Raw genomic sequence first — 17,250 nt, 5'->3', positions numbered from 1 at the left:
CAAAAAGGAAAAATACCAACAGGGTTTGAGGCAAAAGTGGGACAAAATAAATAATGATGAGGAGGGACCACCCAAAGGGCTGACAGGTCTAACACAGTCATTGTGATGTTCCTTTCAATTTGTGCCAAGCATCAATGGGTGAATCCTCGCTGATGATGGAACGGAGTCAATGACATCACTTACAGGCATAAAGGAACTATTGCAAGAGTTTCCAGTTGCAGGATGGAGCCTGGGGAGATTATGCAGGTTGGAATGTGTGGATAAAAATATCCGTCACAATGATAGGTTTAAATTGAAGAATTGAATGTCAAGGTTGTGCATGTGTAAAAGACTTGTGGTTTCAGGTTGCACTCGTTAAAGATGAAACGTGAACTGAGAGAGTACAGTAGAGATCTTAGCAGCAGGACTACGTAATAAAGTAAGTGAGGAAAGTCTACGCAGAACAGGAGGCGTTATTGACTAATAGAATTACAAAGCTCAGACGTTGGAGATTTTTTTTTTTTTTTTTTTAGAGTACAGACATCTACAACCCTATATCATGAGACAGTCTCTCACGCATGGGACATCAATCACAGTTAAAACCCTCAGAAAGTGAGACGTGTCATCAGCATACCATATAGGGAGATGCTTCCAATAAGACTTAAGTCCCCCAAGGGGCAATTGTAGATATTAAATAAAGCAGAGGACAAAATTGAGCATCAGTGCACTGTGCAAGGCATAAGAAGAAGGGCAGGGCTAACCTGAGCGGCCTGGAACATAAGAAAATAAGAGATCCATTGTTGTCCTGATCACCCAGTACCAATGTGCTCTGCGAAGACAGATAGGAGGACCACATGGTTGATCAAATCAGAGATCAGTGAGCACCAGCAGGTAAACCTTTAATACAGCATGCTCAATAAGTCATCTACCACCTGGATGGCGTCACAGTGAACCCCGATTAAAGGGTTAAAGAAAGCCATGTTAAGAAGCCCAGGCACAGTTTTCCCAAGGCACTTACCCGATAAGGACAGACCTGTGATGGAATGAAATTTGCCTATGTCTTCAGAAGATAAGGAGGGCACCTTCAAATAATGGACACCTCTATGCATTTGAGGATAATTGGGATTGCTTCTGCATAGAAAAAGAAATAAACACAAGGAACCCAAAAATAGGCCCAAAACAAATGGTGTTCATTTCAGTGGAGACGAAGATAATGGATCGGCAGCAAAGTCCATGGTCTTCACAGATTATGTTATTGTAACAAAATCATCTTCAGACACTCAAGGTAGTGAATCACAGCTAGAAACAGTAAGCAGCTCCAAACGACTCAAATCTTCAAGATAATTCAAAGCCTTTTCCTTAATTCCACAACAAATTATAGAGGTACTAATAGCAAAAAGGGTTAATCTCACACAATCTAGAATCTCAATGAGCAGAAATCCTGCACAGATTCCCCAATGTATTAGTGCAGCTGAAGATACTTAAGGAAACAAGAAATATCAAAATAGAGTTAGAAATAAACCTGCCTTTTTCCCCAGTTCTTCACACACAGCGTTCAAAACAATCTTGTGATGAGCAAATACCAGAAACTTCTCTCGCCCACTTTCCAATAAGTCCAGGATGTATTCCCTGCAGCAAATAAAGAGAAAAAACACAAATGCATATTGAACACATTGGCACACAAGCAGCCAATAATGTCAGTCCAGTGCTGTAACAGTGGACCTCCACAAGCTACGAATACAAGACACTCACTTGCAGCAAAGGAGGGATACAGCAAGGAGGGAAGCCATGGAGCTACCACTTCTGTAGCTGGAAACACTACTTCTGAAATGAATTCACCTCTTTACCTATAGGTATCTTATGTGTAAGAAACGAGTTCTGTCCAGGAGCTGCAACGGAGACTAAGGCCTACCATATGAGCCAAAGGGTGAAAATTAGAAGAAAAGTTGCAGATTCTATGGTAAATGTGATATCCTAAAGACTAGTTCTCAACTGGATTCCACTGAGATCAGGTGTGTCCAGTGTTGGTGCTGGAAGGCCTGGTCCTTTGGCTATCCATAAGTAGAATTTACACAAATAAATCTCAAACAAAATCACTAAAATAGTCTGTGCTTACCCTGAAGATCGGGCCTCAATGCAGCTCACTTGGCTCAGAGAGGACACCTATGATTTTGAATGTTTAATAGGTGAAAACTCCTTCTTCCTTCTTAATTTACCAAGGAGCAAAGTTCAAAGTCTCCACTTTATATCACTTCTTCCCTCTTCCATCAGCAGAACACTTTTGCTTATCACACTTCTCTCCCCTCCATCCAACTGATTCCCATTTTATACACCCACGGCTGTAGCTTTAAAGCGCACATGCTCTTTTTGTATACAAAAGAGAATGTTAAAACAGAAGAATTCGTTGTTGTGTAATAAATGTAGACATTCATAATACAGTGCAACTGTTTATACTTTGAGTTCTCTCAATCTACAACAATATGACAGTGTGAAAATTAAAATGTATAATACGGGGGGCGTGACTAGCGCCCAAGTAAGATGGCGGCGCACCCGTGACTCGGCTGGGTAAGGCAGGGAATCGGAAGGCTTTCCGCATGTAATTCGGGACATGGACTGCCTCTTTTAGAACGAACGGACGTCGGAACCTCCTCTCTATCAGGTGAACCAAGAGTTAACTCCTGCCAGGTGCTTTTAAGCCTCTTCTCCGATATCTTCATTACGACCGTTTGGACGGCCGCCATTTTAGCGCTCTCGCGAACGGAGGAGAAACGTATACACTGAAATGCATGTCCTGTGCTTATGAACTGCTACATTTTTTTTCTGCCTCTCGCCGCACGAAAATGCGGGGAAATAAAGTAGCACAATTTGTATTTTTCACAAATTAAGGCTCTTCCTTGCTATTTTTGCTGTTCACTCCTTTGTAAGATATCAGCAAAGTGCTATTTCTCCTCACTTCCTGCGTTTATTCAAACGCTCTTTACGTCCTTTTATCCCAGGTCTCTAGTATTATAATTTCATCTGATTTAATAGATCTGCCTAATGTTTCACTATGTTCTGGGCTTTTCTACACGCCTGCAGCCATTACTGACATTATGTTTGAGGATACTTTTTTATTATTAAGCCGCTTCTCAGCTTGCACACTTTTAATAGCAGTGAATTGTTACTCCTTTACTAATATTGCCATTGACTTTACTTCTTTCTATGGGCAGATTGAAAAACGTTTTTTCTTTGCAAGCTGTTTCAAGGCGCATGCTTCTCGTGCGCTCCAAATCTCGTGTTAATTATGCCCAAATGGATCCATCATTGAGTTCATCACCTAAAATGGCGGCTTTACCAATCACTAGTGGTTCGTCGACAGGTATCAAAGCTACAACAAAGTGGCTCAAAAAGGATCCTCCTTCTCCGCCAAAGCAAACCTCATCAGTGTCTATTGGATCTTCTTTTGGTAGAGATTTGCGCCCTGAAACCATTTGTTGAAGAGACAAACTCTAAAATCAAAGTTCTTACAGACGGTTAGGAGAAACTAGAGGAAAGAGTTACTAACGTTGAGCATTATGTTCGAGTCGCGAAACTCTTCTTTTGCCAGGACGGAGGCTCTTCAATCCCAAGTTACAGGCCTTCAGAAACAAGTTGAAAATCTTGAGAATAGGAACAGGAGAAACAAGCTTCGCATATATGGCCTGGCAGAAGGTTCAGAAGGACCTAACCCATTTCTTTATTTCAAAAATACTTGCCATCAATCTCTGCCTGAGGACACCAACTTTAACATTCAAAGAGCACATCAATTGGGCCCGATGCATTCAACGGCCTCAAGTACAAAGAAACCGGGGGGGCTTCATACTATACTTTTTGGAATACACAGATCTCCTTAAAATCTTGCAAGCAGCCAAGCTCATCAAACGGATAACATTCTCAGGCAACCAGCTTTTCTTTTTGCCGGATTACGCTAAGTCAACGGCGTTACGATCTCTTGGAGCTAGGTTTGGATTATTACACCCCTGTTTGTTCAAGGTTACCCTCGACAAGAATACCACGACTTACAAAGATCCAACCAGGCTACGGAGCTTTCTCAATGCGCATTGTCCAGACCGGATGGACACTTCCAACACACGCTTTAAGTGAACTTGTTCATGTTATCTAAAATTATGTAGTGTCCTAATCTGTTTTATCACTTCTTTTGAAGATACACAGATTAATTTCCAACGATATATTTTGGCTTGCTTGCCTTAATCAGTTTTATTATTCCAGGTTATTACTTTACAATCCATGTCATATAGCACGGTTTGTCGTAATGTATTAGATAGTACTAATCCTTTTTTTCTTTCCACAGGTTCCGTCTCAGTGTAACAAGTATGTCCTTTATGTTTGTATACATCCTGACGTTCCCCTCACCTTAACTCGTGGAGTTTGAGTAGGTCATCGTTCCATGTGGCCTCATCCCCCCCCCCTGTAGGTATGACCCATTTACTTCTAATATTTTTCACAGTACTAATTTCCTTTCTTGTTTTCCTTCTCACTCCCTCTCCTTGTATTATTCTATCATCTATCTCTTCCTTCATACTTTTATCCTTATCTCCTCTCTTTTTTCAATCTTTCTCAAGCGGTTTTTACGTTTCCTATCTTTGTGCTCAATTTTAAGATTGTTCGAATGGTTTATACAGATTTCATTGTTGTATTTTTCACCAATGTTATGTTATATATTATGATGAATTTCATTGGTTCTCCTCACCTCATATTTTCTATTTCATGCATGTCTCTAAAATTGTCACATGGAATGTTAGAGGCTTAAATTCTCCCATCAAGAGACAAAGAGTTTTATCCCACCTATCTAAACTTGATGCTGGTATTGCGTTGATGCAAGAATCACAACTCACAGAAAGTGAATCACTAAAGCTTAAAAGAAACTGGGTGAGGGAGATCTTCTTTTCGCTAGGAGATGTTAAAAGAAATGGTGTCATAACTCTTTGCCACAAAGCGTTAAACGTTATACTCCTTTCTCAGGAATCAGATACAAATGGCAGATGGCTTTCACTAATTTTTTAGTGGGGAAAGTCCCTTTTTCTTTGCTTAACATTTATGCCCCTACCAATGGAGATGCCTTGTTTTGGTCAAACCTCTCTAAACTATTGGTATAATATCCATCAGAAGATTTCCTTCTAGCAGGAGATTGTTATCAAGTGATGGATCCTTTTATTCATAGAAACTCCAGGTCTCCATTCATTCCAAATTCGCCCCACAAAGCTTTTTTACGTGCTATTAAACAAAGGAATTTATTGGATGCCTGGCGACTATCTAATACGTCCACACGAGAATACTCCTTTTTCTCCCCCCACACGAAATACAATCTAGAATAGATCATATTTTTATCTCCCGCAACATCTCTGAATCCTTACGCTCTGCTGACATAGGTCCTATTCTCATATAAGTCCATGCTCTCGTTTCGATTCACTTAGATATCTTGTATAAGTCCACCAAACCAAAAAGATGGCCTTTTAACAATTCCTTACTGCTGGACTCCAAATTTAATACTTCTTTTATTTCTTTCTTTCATGAATACTTCCACATAAATCTAACAAATGATGTATCCTTACACACAGTTTAGGATGCCTTTAAGGCCTTCGCTCAGGATTTCATCATCCGATTTGTATCAAACAGACGCAAAACATCTTATATGTTAAATAATGCACTTCTTGCTAAGATTAAGAAACTTGAACATTCTTTTTATACCACCAAGTCAAAAGAATGTCTTCAAGATCTCATCAAGGCGAAGATCGCATTCAATGAAACTTCTACTGAGCAGGCCTCCCTATACTTATTAAAATCCTCTGCGAAGTATTACGGTGGCCAAAACAAATCAGGCAAACTACTAGCCAACTATCTTAAGAGCAAACAAAATAAACTTTATATTGATTCTATTATAGATGATAACCAACAATCACATCACAATGACCCTGAAATACTCCAAGAATTTGTCAACTTCTATAAATCTCTCTATACGCCAGAAAACGTACCTTCAAGTGAAGATATATTTCAATACTTTACTACAACCCAGAAACATGCCAATTCTCAAATGAATTTTGAACTTTTAGAGGATGATATCACGCAGATAGAATTACTAAATGCCCTTAGTACTCTTAAAAAAGTTAAAGCCCCAGGCCCAGATGGCTTTACAGTAGAATTCTATTTACACTTTGCCCGCTTACTTCTTCCACATTTATACACTATTTTTTCTTCCTTTATTACTTCTAGCCGTTCTACGGGCTCCTTTTCTGAAGCTCTGATTTGCCAGATACCAAAAGATAAGGACTCACGATTTTGTAAGAATTATAGACCTATACCCTTAGTCAAGGTAGACTATAACATTTTCTCGAAAGCTCTAGCCCTTAGATTAGAACCTCATTTTTCGTTACTGCTTGGAAAGGAACTATCAGGCTTTGTTAAAGGTCGTAACATCACGCGTTTATTTTTTGACATCTTGTCTAAAATCGACACATTTTCCGGATTCAATGGCGGCAATTGCTTTGGATGCGGAAAAAGCTGTTGACAGGGTGTCTTGGCCATTTATGTTCCATGCCCTCAAATGGTTTGGATTCGGTCTGAAAATTACCTCTTTAATTGCTTTACTTTATTCCGAGCCCTAAGAAGCTATATCTACTAATGGCCTTACTTCTTCTTACTTTAAGCTCCAACGCAGAGTACACCAGGGCTGCCCTCTTTCGCCTTTTCTTTTTAATTTAGCCATAGAACCTTTTTTGTCTAGAAATCGACAACATCACGATATAATAGGGTTTGTTTCTGGTTCCCAGAAGATTAAATTAGCAGCATACGCTGATGACATTTTAGTTTTTTTTATCTCAACCACAATCTTTTTTTTAACTTTATTGTCCATTTTCAAATACAAAAACAGTGTATATATGCAGCCGTTCACCACAACATTAGAGTATACTGTCACACCATATCCATATAAATGATTATCAAAATGAGCAATCCACAAGACAATTGCCAGGCAGTAAGAGACTGTTGCATTACAATGTGCCATGTAACAATAACGGGAATAAGAGAAGGATCCCCACTGATAACCCCTTTCCCAGTTCAAGCATCACTATTCATGGTCACTGCATGTTGAAGAGACCTATATAATAACATGTTGAAGAGACCTATATAATAACATCTTGTAGCATCAATAATACAGCAGAGGAGAATCATTTGTGGAAACATGATTACCCCACACCTTCTGGGACGAAGCCCTGTTCTACCTGTGACTCCGATTCTCTGCGTAATGTCTCGATGTATGACTGGTATGGGCCCCATATATCTTTGGGCCGAGAGGAGCTGGGCATCACACTTGCATATACTTCACTATTGACATTACAATACGCTAGGCTTTACAACCAACTCTTGATAGTCTGGGCTGACTTACGCCCCCAGTGGATGGCCACCTCCCGTTTTGCCAGCAGTGGGCCCAGGGCTGCGAACCATTGAATCTGTTTAGGGAAATTTACTGTGTAGCCCAATAATGCCACCTCGGGGTTGGGCGTCAGAGAAAGATTGGTCATTTTTCCTAGCGTGTGATGAATGCCTTGCCAGTAGTGTTGGAGCTTCGGACATGTCCAGGTGAGATGTGCAAAATCTGCCTGGGGGCAGAACATTTGCGACAATTGTGTGGCTTGGAGGAGTCGATCTTGTGTGCTAATGCAGGGGTAAAATATGCGCGACATAGGAATTTAAAGTGTAGGAGCTTGTGCCTGCTGTTCAGTGAGATGTCTTTTGTGACCAGGCAAAATGTGGCCCATTGCTCATCCATAATTGCCGTTCCCAAGTCCGCCTCCCATGCCCTACGGATTTTGCTGCCGTCAACCGGCCTCCGTGTTGCACATGCCTTATGGAGCTTTGAAGTGAGATGTACATTGCTGGTGTTTTCAATCACCATAGTGAGAGGGGGGAAGGAAGTGGGCTTGAGCGGGAAAGACATGAAAGTGGAGCGTAAGGCTGAACGGATGCGACCCATGACATACCTATCCATAATGGTGCCTGTTTGGAATCGGGCCTCCACAGTGGAGGAAAAGATGTGGCCTCCTGGGTAGAGGTCACCTATCCGTGAGAGCTCAAATTTGGCCAAAGTGCGTTGCACCAATCGTTTCCCGGTTATTGGAATCAAACAAGGGTTTACGCTGGGCAGAGCTGAGGAGTAAAGTACTTCTGTACCTGTGACTCGGCAAATTTTCTTCCATGCCCAGCTCGTGGCGGATACTGTTTGGATATTCACTGGGTCTCTGGGAAAGCCCGTGGGGAGAATGGTCGAAAGTAGGCCTGGGCGAAGCACTACGCTACGCTCGCGTAGTTTGCGAAGTTCGCGCTACTTCGCGCTACGCGAACTGCACGTAGCACAGTGCGAACACGCGTAGCGTAGTGTTGCGTAGTGCTGCGGTCATTTTTTGCTTGCTCGCGGTCCTCAACGTCAAGTTGGCGACCGCGAGCAAGCAAAATGACATCCTGGCGAGACTTTTTCCTTGTTCGCGATCGCGAGCATGGAAAATAAACCTCCCGGCGAGATTCCCAACGCGAGAAGGTCAGGTTTCTCATTGCGAGGGGTCGCGTATGCTCGCGACCGCTCGCGATGAGAAACTACCAGTTCGCGTTGAGAAAGCTGCAGCTCGAGTAAAAATCTACTCGAGCAGCAGAAAACTACAGCTCGCACTGTGCAATATGCCATTTTCAGTGATTGCACAGTGCCGGTTGCTTGTCCGCACTGTGCAATCATTGAAAACAACATCTTGCACAGTGCGAACATGTTACTTCGCAGTTCGCGAAGTGCTACGCGTAGCTCGCGTAGTGCGAACTTCACTTTGCGTAGCTTCGCGAAGTGCTACTTCGCGAACTACGCCCACCCTTAGTCGAAAGCTGGTCTGGTAGGACAAGATCAGCCTCTGGTCGTCGATACGAAATTTGAACGTCAGGGTGGTACCATGAGGAGGCGTAGCTACATTGGGCCACTAAGTAGTATAACTGCAGATCTGGGACATCATATCTCCCTCTCTCATAGGGTAGGGTAAGGACAGACCATCTGACTCTCGCAGGTTTCCCACCCCAAATCAATCTGGATAGTAAGGTGCGCTGTATTTGAAATAACGTATTGGTAAGAGGAATAGGTATATTATTACAAAGATACAAGAATTTGGGAAGTACCACCATTTTGAGGATCGCCGTCCAGCCTGCAAGTGATAAGAGGAGTCGCAGCCATTTCTCTATTTGATTTGTCAGTGTGTCAATCGCTCGCCCATAATTCAGATTTAGGATTAGGGTATCGTCTAAGTGGATATGAATTCCTAGATATTTCACTGAGTCAGTACTCCATTCCAAAGGGAAGTCCCAGTCCCATTTTTGAGTGTTGGCTGTCAGTGGAAATATGACTGATTTGTGCCAGTTTATTCCCAATCCCGAGAAGCGTCCAACGCGAATGATTTCTCGGATCAGTTCATGCAGGTTCTCCTGAGGGTGTCTAACATATAGGATTGTGTCGTCTGCGTACAAGGAAACTAGGAGGGGGCCGGTATTGAATTGTAGCCCCCTGTGTAGATGGCGCTCCTGAAAGTGACGTATTAAGGGGTCCATGGCCAGAATAAATAGTAACGGGGACAATGGGCAGCCCTGTCTGGTTCCGCGGGATAATTGAAAGGGGCTAGGGAGTGTGCCGTTTAGGCGTAACCGGGCAGTAGGTTTGTTGTACAGTAAGGTTGTCGTAGCAATGAAACCAAAGGGCATGCTCATGCGTCTCATCACGGAGAGAAAGAAGGGCCATTCTAAGGAATCGAAGTCTTTTTCCGTGTCTAAGAGGATAGCGTCTGCTGGCGTATCAGGGTTTATCTGGTGTATGACCGAGGAGAGTGTTTGAAGATTCAGCGAGGTAGAGCGGTGTGGGACAAAACCGGATTGAGCGGGTGAGATGATAAATTCCATTAGGAGGGATAGCGGACGATACGATCGGCATTGAGTGGGGTCCTTACCGGGTTTGGGGAGGAGAATTATGACTGCCTCTCTGAAGGTGGGGGGTAAAATGTGTGCCTCTAACACTTTGGCATACACCTTGATGAGTTTTGGGGCTAATAGCTCTTTGTACTCCTTGTAGAAGTCACCGGTGAATCCGTGAAGCCCTGGTGCCGACGAGCCCCGAATAGTATCAATGGCTAATATTACATCCGCCACCGATCTCAACCACAATCTTCACTCAAAACATTTATGGGAGAGGTTGAAGCTTATGAATTGGTGTCCGGCTACAAATTTAACAACGGTAAGTGTGAGATATTACCCTTGACCAAATATACTTTCAAGGACGACTTTAAGATCTCTAATTTCGACTGGAACCCTAAACACATCAAATACCTTGGTATATGGTTTTCTCCCTCTATAAAATCATCTATTTCTCTAAATATAGACAAGTGCACTGATAAACTTAAAACATTGACGGCAAAATGGCATCCTCTCCATCGGTGGGGTCGACTGGACACAATTAAAATGATGCTCACTCCAATAATTTTATACATCATATCCAATATACCAGTATCTATCCCGGCTAAATTCTTTCATAAGATCAACATTATTTTGTCGTCATTTTTATGGAATGCTAAAAAACCTAGAATGGCGTTGCAGAAATTAACAAGGCCCAAATCGGAAGGTGGCGTAAACTTTCCTCATTTTTCTAATTACCATAGAGCCTTCCAATTAAAACAATTGTCGAATTGGGTTACTGACCAGCCAACTGTTAAACCTCTATGGTTTGACCTTGAGGCCTCGTTTATAGCCCCTTTTTCTTTCCACGAATATCTTTCTTTCACTCAGAAGCCACAAAAGCTCTCTACCCCAGTAATTAACCATTCCTGTAAATAATTAGTCGCTTCATCTCTTTTAGCTGTATGCAACTTAGATGCTTTTCTCATGTTCACCATTTGGCACAATAAGCTTATTCTTATCAACAACAAACCTATTTACTTGAGAGTTTGGAGAAATAAAGGTCTACTTTGGGTCCATTAATTGTTTGATCAAGGCTCACCTATTAAATTTACACACCTGCAGTCCCTCTATCATCTTCCTTCCTCCTTCCAACAAATTTTCAGTTTTAAGAAACGCAGTGCTTGATGTATATACTAAACTTTCCAGTACATCTCCTCCACCTTCACAGCCTCGTTTTTTGTGGCATGCCGTATTACGCCAAAGCCCTAAATCTTCCATCATCTACTCTCGCTTAATGGACCCTCCCCCAAAAAATCGAGATAAAACAAAATTGGAACTTTCCTGGGAAGTGGATCTGGACGTGGAATGGCGTATCTCCTTATGGAACAGAATTTGGATAAAAATCAGGAAATCTTCTAGAGCGGCCAACACAAACACTTTTCTTTATATATAATAGATTATTTTTTTTATTCCTGCTCATTTACACAAGATACATAGCACAAGTCCCAGTACTTGCTGGACATGCTCTCAGGATAATGCCGATCTAGAACATGTTATTTTCTTGTACACACGTTTTTACATTTTGGGAACAGGTTTGGCTACAAATCAATACCATTTTTAACACTACAACCCCCTCTCCTTTCCAAATCTTTTTTTAGGAAGTGTGGCACCAGACTGAAAGGGGAGACAATTCCAGTTGCCACTTATTGATTTGCTATTAGCAGTGGCCATACAACAAAGAACAAAAAATTGGAAGGACGCATACAAATTGTCTTATCTAGCCTGGTGGTATGCTGTTTGTCATAATCATCGCTTAGATACAGCTTTTGTACATCCCATATCTCTTGCTACAAAACGCTTACACCTTTGGGGTCCCATTACACAATTCTTAGACAGCAGTACGAAGAATTCCTTGTCGCCTCCACCCTTATTACAGGAAGTGGCAAAGCCTCCAGGACTTCCTCATGTTTGACTATGGCTCTGTTTTGCTATAAAACTTTAATAGCATGTTTTAGACTACATATTTGTAACTGTTACCTCTATTTTCTGATTACTATGAACCGATCTTATATATTTCGATTGTATTATATTACTTATTTTGTATATCACTGCTGTTATTAATTTCTTCTCTTGTATTTATGCAATGGTGAATCATTACTTGTACGAAGTATTATTATTACCTTATTAACTTTCTCAAATGAACCTATTTTTTTTTAACAAAAAAAAAAATGTATAATACACCTTTGTGTGCAAGCATAACGAAGCTTGAGCGGCCCCGTGAGACACAATACACTTTGCTGCAGTGCATGTTTGGTAAACCTATATTAGCACAGATAATTTCATAAGATTAAGAGAAGACACTTGTGCTCCAGCATCATCTGCAAGCCTCTAAGCTCCAGTAACCATCAGTACCAACAGCTTGACTGGATACTGGAAAATTATGCTGCAGTTTAAAGTAACTTCACATCGTTTACATGAGAAAAGTATCAGCAAGTGATGTGAGAAACTCTAGTTGCCCTCTCTTTGCAGAGCTGTGCTTTGCATGGCCTGTGAATGGCACCCCTGCTGATATGAAAACAGGGCCTTACGTGACTGCTCGCAGCTTCGCTTCAGCGGTCCTGTTGAAGAAGAGCAGAAGGGCTTCTTTCTCCTGAACTTTCTGTTAAGAGGAAGAAAGGAGTTAATGAAGGAGCAATCTAGGATCAATCTGCTACAGATGCTATCCATTTGACATAAAATAGAAACTGATACAACCAAAACAATAGTGGCAAATCAACCACCATAAGCAAACAATGGATCAATGACACAAAGCAAGCATTGCACAAATAGTTGGGATCTGCCAGACAGGAGCAAGACTCATGGAGAAGCCACATTGAGAGAGGTTTTTAAAGTGAAACAAAACTATGGTTCATTAGGGCTGAGAGCCAGAAGTCACCCATAATGCACTGCATACCAGCAGCCATTTCTATTCAATTTTATGATAAGTTAAAACCTGCCACTTCTCCAATAAAGGAAGAGGCAAAGAGGGATATCTGCAAATAAAATTAAATTACTCATGATGCACACTAGAATTACACACAAGTAAACCTGTCATCTCTATAATGGGATCTTCATCAAGCTACCCTTAAAACAAGATTACCTAAGATTAGAGGCATTAAATCTTGCCTTCTTAATGGAATCATCAGAATCAATAACCTCAGACTACAATATGAAGCAGCACTGCTTGAAAGAGAGGCTGCTAGGACACTGACATTAAATTGGCTCCCTTGCTTGCCAAACCTGAGAAGTATACTCTCAGATATTATTTTAGTCAATAATAACTATAAAAAAAAGAATAAATATGAGCAGTGCTTAATAAATCGCTGCAATTGGCTCGTTATCTTGAAATGCTGCATTAGCAGCTTCCCCAGCTGAAAGGAGCGGCAGCCTACCTTGCAAGGGCCATTAGCTTTTTTAACGCCTACTGCAATAAACTACCCATCCGGAGAAAGTCGATGTATATAAAACCCTGGCCTGCACCAGTGGAGGATTATGCAAAAGATATGTTGGGCGAATGATCTAGTATTCGTCATCATATCCAGGGACTATCTGAGCAGTCTTTTGATGTCGTTTCATGTTCAATGTATAGAGACTGGTCTGCTGGGGAAGATGTAGTTGGACAGACAAGAAGTCACAACGACTGGCATGGAAAGCTGAGATAACTGTAGGAATAGGGATAAGTGCAACAAATTGAGTCCCGTGAAAAATCACGACCGGTTTATCTATACGAAGATTCTAGATGTATTACTCACTGAGACAATGAAATGCTATATTCTACAAGATGTATTTTAGATATGCTTAATACAAAGGCTGAAAAGAACGCCCGGAGTGGGTATTCTGACTTGAAGGCAAACATTATACCATCTCTCTTTGGTAACTGGTACAGCAAACAAATATTCTCAGGATTTTTCTATACACCAGACATAGACCGCACATGGCCAGATGGCAATGTCAGAAATTGGGTTATTACTTTGGGAGGGGTGATGAGCCTACCAACTTAACATACAACCCGGTTGGGTCACAGCACACTTCGATTTGAGACTCTGCCTAACCTTCCGTAGATATGGAACAAAAAGCAGGCTATTCTCTATAGAACTGCGTCTTATGTTCAAGCAGCACAAAATAACATTGAAGCTAAGATCACAATTCCCAAACCAATTTAGAAATATGTAATTGACAGATTTACATGAAAATGCTTGAAAACTGATTAAGGGAAACTACAGACACAGACGTTTACATTTTAAAGCAAAAAAGCACCAAAATAGGCAAAGAATAAGTCAAAGACAATGTTTGTAGTAGACCAAGATGTGATTTCAGGAGATGGATACTCCTGAAGGGCCAAAGTGGTCACAATTGTTTACTTTTCTGGCTCTCAGAAATCCTTCAGTGGGTCAAGTTAGGACGTTGAAGCCAACAAGCATTCTTCGGTGTTGGATACATCGTCATCAAGCACCTGCTGAATCCTTCAGTTTTCGTGCAGAAAGCGCTGTGTGACAAAGCCAATCTTTGCTGCTGTGGTTGTCTTTTAGCTTTGCTTTGATCTACATTCTGACATTTCAGAAGTTTGTTTTCCTTCAGCACAGCAAGATTTTGCTGTGGCTGATAATTGTTGCAATCCCATGCCAGCCTCAAACTCAGGTGATAAAGCTGTGAGCTAAACAAACCAGCAATCCAGCTAGATGGCCCCTTCCTTGGGGAGCTTTGGTGCCTTTCCCGTTCCTCCAGTTGTATTTTTCTTTTTGTTTAGAAGAATAGGTCTCAATATTTTTGAAGGTTGGAAATGGATAGCCTCTCCTGGCTTCTCACACAGCCCCAGGTCATCAGAGAAAGCTTTTATAAACTAAGTCTCTCTCCTTCCAGGGTTCCCGCAGGGTCCAGTGCCATCAACTCTCAACTGGCAGTCTGGGTCTTTTTCGCATGATAGAGCCCTTCTTCATCTTTCATGTCCCAGAGTTAGTGAACAGGTGACAGGTCAGATGACCCAAGACAGCAGTTCCAGTCTAGAGTTGCAGGGGAGATAAAGAGTTCTGAAGACATTGCTACCAGCCAAGTCAGGAAGAGTTTTTCCTTCTTTTCATCAGATGTTATTCCAGATCCAGGAATGTTCTGAGGAGTTGATTGTGAGGAGCTAATTTTATACTGAACACTTGTCAGTAAATGGAGATTTCCCTCGCTCCAATCCCAGTACAATTCCCATCAAAACTCAGCTCTCTTTTTCAATGCTTTCTATTTCATCTTAAATTAAAACTTCTAAGAGTTCCTCTTTCAAAACACAAAACAGACACCCCTCTCAAGAGCTCGGTGTCCTCATTAAAGTACACACGATGGCACGATTTGAATTAATTTGCAAACTATAGGAAACTATTCAAATGCTGCTTTACTTAAAAAGGGCATTGAACAAAACTTGCAGAAACCAAATCACTGTGCTATGTTTATGGTCCTGCCCATCAACGCGTATAGAACAACCTGTAGAAAATAATCAATGGCCAATAAGGGTTGCAGGTTTTGTAACTATGGAAGAGAATCGATTGCCCATATACTCTGCTGCTTCCCTGAATTTGTATATGCACAATGCAATTTACTGGGGCCAATGTTCCTAAAAATGCTATTAGAATCTGTTGAAGGGCACAAGCATTTTGTTTTACAACCATTGACACAATGGAACTTGCTTTTTTGGGGAAATTTATAAACATAGCAATAAAATTGAGATCTTATAATGTCAAACAGCATCAGAATGAAGGTTCGCCAACAATCATTGAAGCCTAGAATAACACAAAGGACGACTATCTGGCAACAAAGGCACTTCTCATTGACTTTTGGAATTTGAGTGCTGCTGTGAATAAAATGTTATACTTTAAACAACATTTACATTTCTTTTAACAATGATCAGATTTATTGTGTGGTATATACTTATTGTAACAATTTAAAATAACAATCAATAAAGATATTCATTCACAGCCTTATCGAAAAGCTAAATAGACAATTGTGTGGAACTAATTTGTACAGTGTGTTTTACGGGGAAGAGCACATACACTGTGGCCCAGAGTAGCCGAGTCGTAGCGCTTAGATTTCGAACACCGGCAAAACCAATCTGAAAAAGTGGAGAGGCCACTAAAAATTATATAATTTCTTACTGCAATGATAGCATGAAATAGCCTTTTATATGCCTGTGAGTCAATTCCATTCTGCATGCATGAAATACAAAATCTCTTCCATATGAAGGCATAAGAGATCCTAGACTCAAACATGCAAGCCCTCTTACTCAAGAGCTAGACACTTTGGATTGGTACACCAACAAGGTGTATCAAAATTATAAATTTTGAGGAACTAACAGAATATGTAGAAACATACATGGTGTCAACAGAACTAAACAACTGATACAATTGGAATCCAGGTGTAACCTGGATTTACAGACCAAACATCACACAGGCCTTAATAAAGATGTAGAATAAAAAAAATACGTGGGGTAATTATGCATTTCTGTTATATTTTCTGAAATGATCTCATATGTGAATCTATTCACATTTAAAATGTAGTTATGACTTTCCCATGTGACTTGGTTAAACATGATTTCCTCTTTTTATACGGGGCTTGAGTGTGTGATTACTGATTAACCCTTGTCTATTGGTTTGAGATTTGTCAAATTGTGAGATCAAGTCAATAGGATGGGCTTCCCCTCACTGCTGGACAGAGCATTAAATATATGGCAAGTATATTCCATAATATTTATCTATTCATTTTTTATGAAAATACATATACTACTATGGCCAGGGGTCCCTTTCCTTAACTCTTGTTTCCTTCATTTTAGCTTGTTCTCTTCATTGTCTATTTAGTATGTTCCAGCCCGTCAATCATGATAAACAATGATCAGTACTTTCAGACCTTGCGTAGTCTCCTCAAATGGTATGCCCTTGACTGGCTTTGTCTGAAATAGGGACTGTGCCCACCAAGCCCCTAGAGACCATGTTTCGTTTGGTCATTAGAACTTGTAAAACATAGGAAATCAGAACATACAAGATGCCACAACCCCGAAAAGTGAATTCACTACATTGATTTACAATCTCTAGTAACCTAAAATAGTTTGTTTTCTGAGATAAGAATCGAATATCCCCGCCAAAGAAACATTTCCTTTCACTATCCCAAGTAACACCCAGTTTTGCAAAGAGGGAACTGGGACTTTTCCTGTTAAGATATTGACTGGAGTTCAACTGTGGTGCTAGAATCAAGTCTACCACCAAGTCAATCATCCTAATAAGGATCGCCTTCAGAAAGTGAGCTTCCACC

General features: G+C 41.0%; 1 protein-coding gene across 1 annotated transcript in view; it reads right to left on the bottom strand.

Annotated features, from left to right (window-relative positions):
- SMARCAL1 (SNF2 related chromatin remodeling annealing helicase 1) overlaps nt 1-17,250 on the bottom strand; it is a 355,566-nt gene that overhangs the window by 75,251 nt on the left and 263,065 nt on the right. Inside the window, exons 12-13 of the mRNA XM_085649962.1 lie at nt 12,516-12,586; nt 1,506-1,608 (exon numbers count right to left, since the gene is read on the bottom strand). Of these exons, the coding sequence (XP_085506088.1) occupies nt 1,506-1,608; nt 12,516-12,586 (174 nt within the window). The remainder of the gene's footprint in view (nt 1-1,505; nt 1,609-12,515; nt 12,587-17,250) is intronic.

The sequence above is a fragment of the Triturus cristatus genome, chromosome 3_2 (assembly GCF_964204655.1).
Source record: "Triturus cristatus chromosome 3_2, aTriCri1.1, whole genome shotgun sequence".
Lineage (NCBI taxonomy): Eukaryota > Metazoa > Chordata > Amphibia > Caudata > Salamandridae > Triturus > Triturus cristatus.
This window is presented reverse-complemented; position numbering and strand designations above follow the sequence as displayed.